This window comes from Octopus bimaculoides, chromosome 2 (genome assembly GCF_001194135.2).
Source record: "Octopus bimaculoides isolate UCB-OBI-ISO-001 chromosome 2, ASM119413v2, whole genome shotgun sequence".
Taxonomy (NCBI): Eukaryota; Metazoa; Mollusca; class Cephalopoda; order Octopoda; family Octopodidae; genus Octopus; species Octopus bimaculoides.
In genome coordinates, this window is record NC_068982.1 from 191,913,793 (window position 1) to 191,915,540 (window position 1,748).

General features: G+C 30.9%; 1 protein-coding gene across 1 annotated transcript in view; it reads right to left on the bottom strand.

The window, feature by feature from the left end:
• Positions 1-1,742, bottom strand: part of LOC106881462 (dynein light chain Tctex-type protein 2B) — a 4,912-nt gene extending 3,170 nt beyond the window's left edge. Inside the window, exon 1 of the mRNA XM_014931856.2 lies at positions 1,434-1,742. Coding sequence (XP_014787342.1) covers positions 1,434-1,475 — 42 coding nt within the window. The 5' untranslated portion in view covers positions 1,476-1,742. The remainder of the gene's footprint in view (positions 1-1,433) is intronic.
• Between the last annotated feature and the right edge of the window lie 6 nt (positions 1,743-1,748).

The window sequence follows — 1,748 nt, forward strand, 5'->3', positions numbered from 1 at the left end:
ATAGGTAAAAAGATCATTAAATTTATAATTAATAGTTCAATTAAGTATATATAAATAATTAACTAGATATATAAATAAATAGATAATGATATATAATTAAATAGTTAATTAAATTTATAAATAAATATACAATTAATAGATAAATAAGATAGGTAAAAAGATCATTAAATTTATAATTAATAGTTCAATTAAGTATATATAAATAATTAACTAGATATATAAATAAATAGATAATGATATATAATTAAATAGTTAATTAAATATATAAATAAACATTAATTTGAATATTTATTAGGTTGGATAAGAAGACTTGTTGCATTTCAAGAGGAAAAAGAAGCAAACGCCTCTTTGAATGTTGGTATATTTAATCAACGTGATATTTCAATTCATTAAGATAGCATCATCCCAGCTCGTTGACAAATTGTCAATTCGTTAAACATAAAATTCTTCAGGTTTTGAAACAAAGAAACAATATCGTTTTTAATCTCTTCACAATAAACTGTTTTCTCTCTAAATAAAGCTGCAATGATTTGAGATGATAGTTAGATGTAGCAAGGTGAGAACAGTAAGGAAGATCAGGTAAAACTTTCATATTTAGTGCTATAATCTTTTCCTCAGTGGCTTGAGGAATATAAAATCTTGCATTATTGTGTCACAGAATCACCTCTTTATGACTGACCAATGAAGAGTGATTCTTCAGTAAATTTTCTCGAGTTCTGGTTTGTGGAGAGATTCTCTCTTTTCATTGGGTGCCAAGAATATCGTTTTCATTGGATATGGTTACAGAGAACCCACTTTTCATCACTTGTGCTGATTTTACCCAGGGAAAGTTCGATAGTAAGTCTCCTCATCAATGACGAGCAGATGGCAACTCTTTGATTAAGCTGAGAAGCATTGAGATGACGAGGAATCCATTGACCAAGTTTAGACACTTTTCTTAGTTCCTGAATATGTCTCATGATCAAAGTGTTATCTGATATGAATTGTTTTGCTAATTCTCGAGCGGTTTGCTTTGGATTTTCTTCAACAACGATTTTCAGAAGCTCACTATTGACAGAACTTAATTGTTTATATCGAAGAGGATCTGCGAGAGAAAAATTTTCTGAGCATAAGTGGCCAAATCATCGCTGGCATGTCCAAACACTGAAACCATCGGTTCTATAGACAGAACGAATATTTCTGGCCACTTCTGTTGCTGAAGTTTCCCTTGTGAATTTATAGAGCATGCTATGTCTGATATGGGTCGAAAATAAACTTATTTCAAGAGAAAGTAATCGGCAGAGAAAGGATAAAGCATTCTTTTACTGTTAAGTATTGAAAAAGTACTCTCCAAGAGATCATGTCAAAAATGTGACAGGACTTTCTTTTCAACCTAATAAATCTATATAATTTAATCATTCATTAAATTGTTAATTAATTAAAATGTTACTTACTTGCTTCGTATTATTGGAAGGTGCAGCTTCTAAAGAGGACATGATTAATTTTAATTGATATACAACGATTGTCTTAGTTAATAATAATTATTGTATGACTGTTATATAACCGTCGTATAACTGTCATATGATCGTTCTATGAATGTTCTATGACTGTTCTATGACCGTTTTACGACCAATATTTTACTGTTACATGTTTTCAGGACAGTTCAGTTAAAATGTAGATGTTTTGAGAGATCTCTCTCTCCCTCTCTCCCTCGCTCTCTCTCGCTCTCTCTCCCGCTCTCTCTCTCTCTCTCTCTCTCTCTCTCTCTC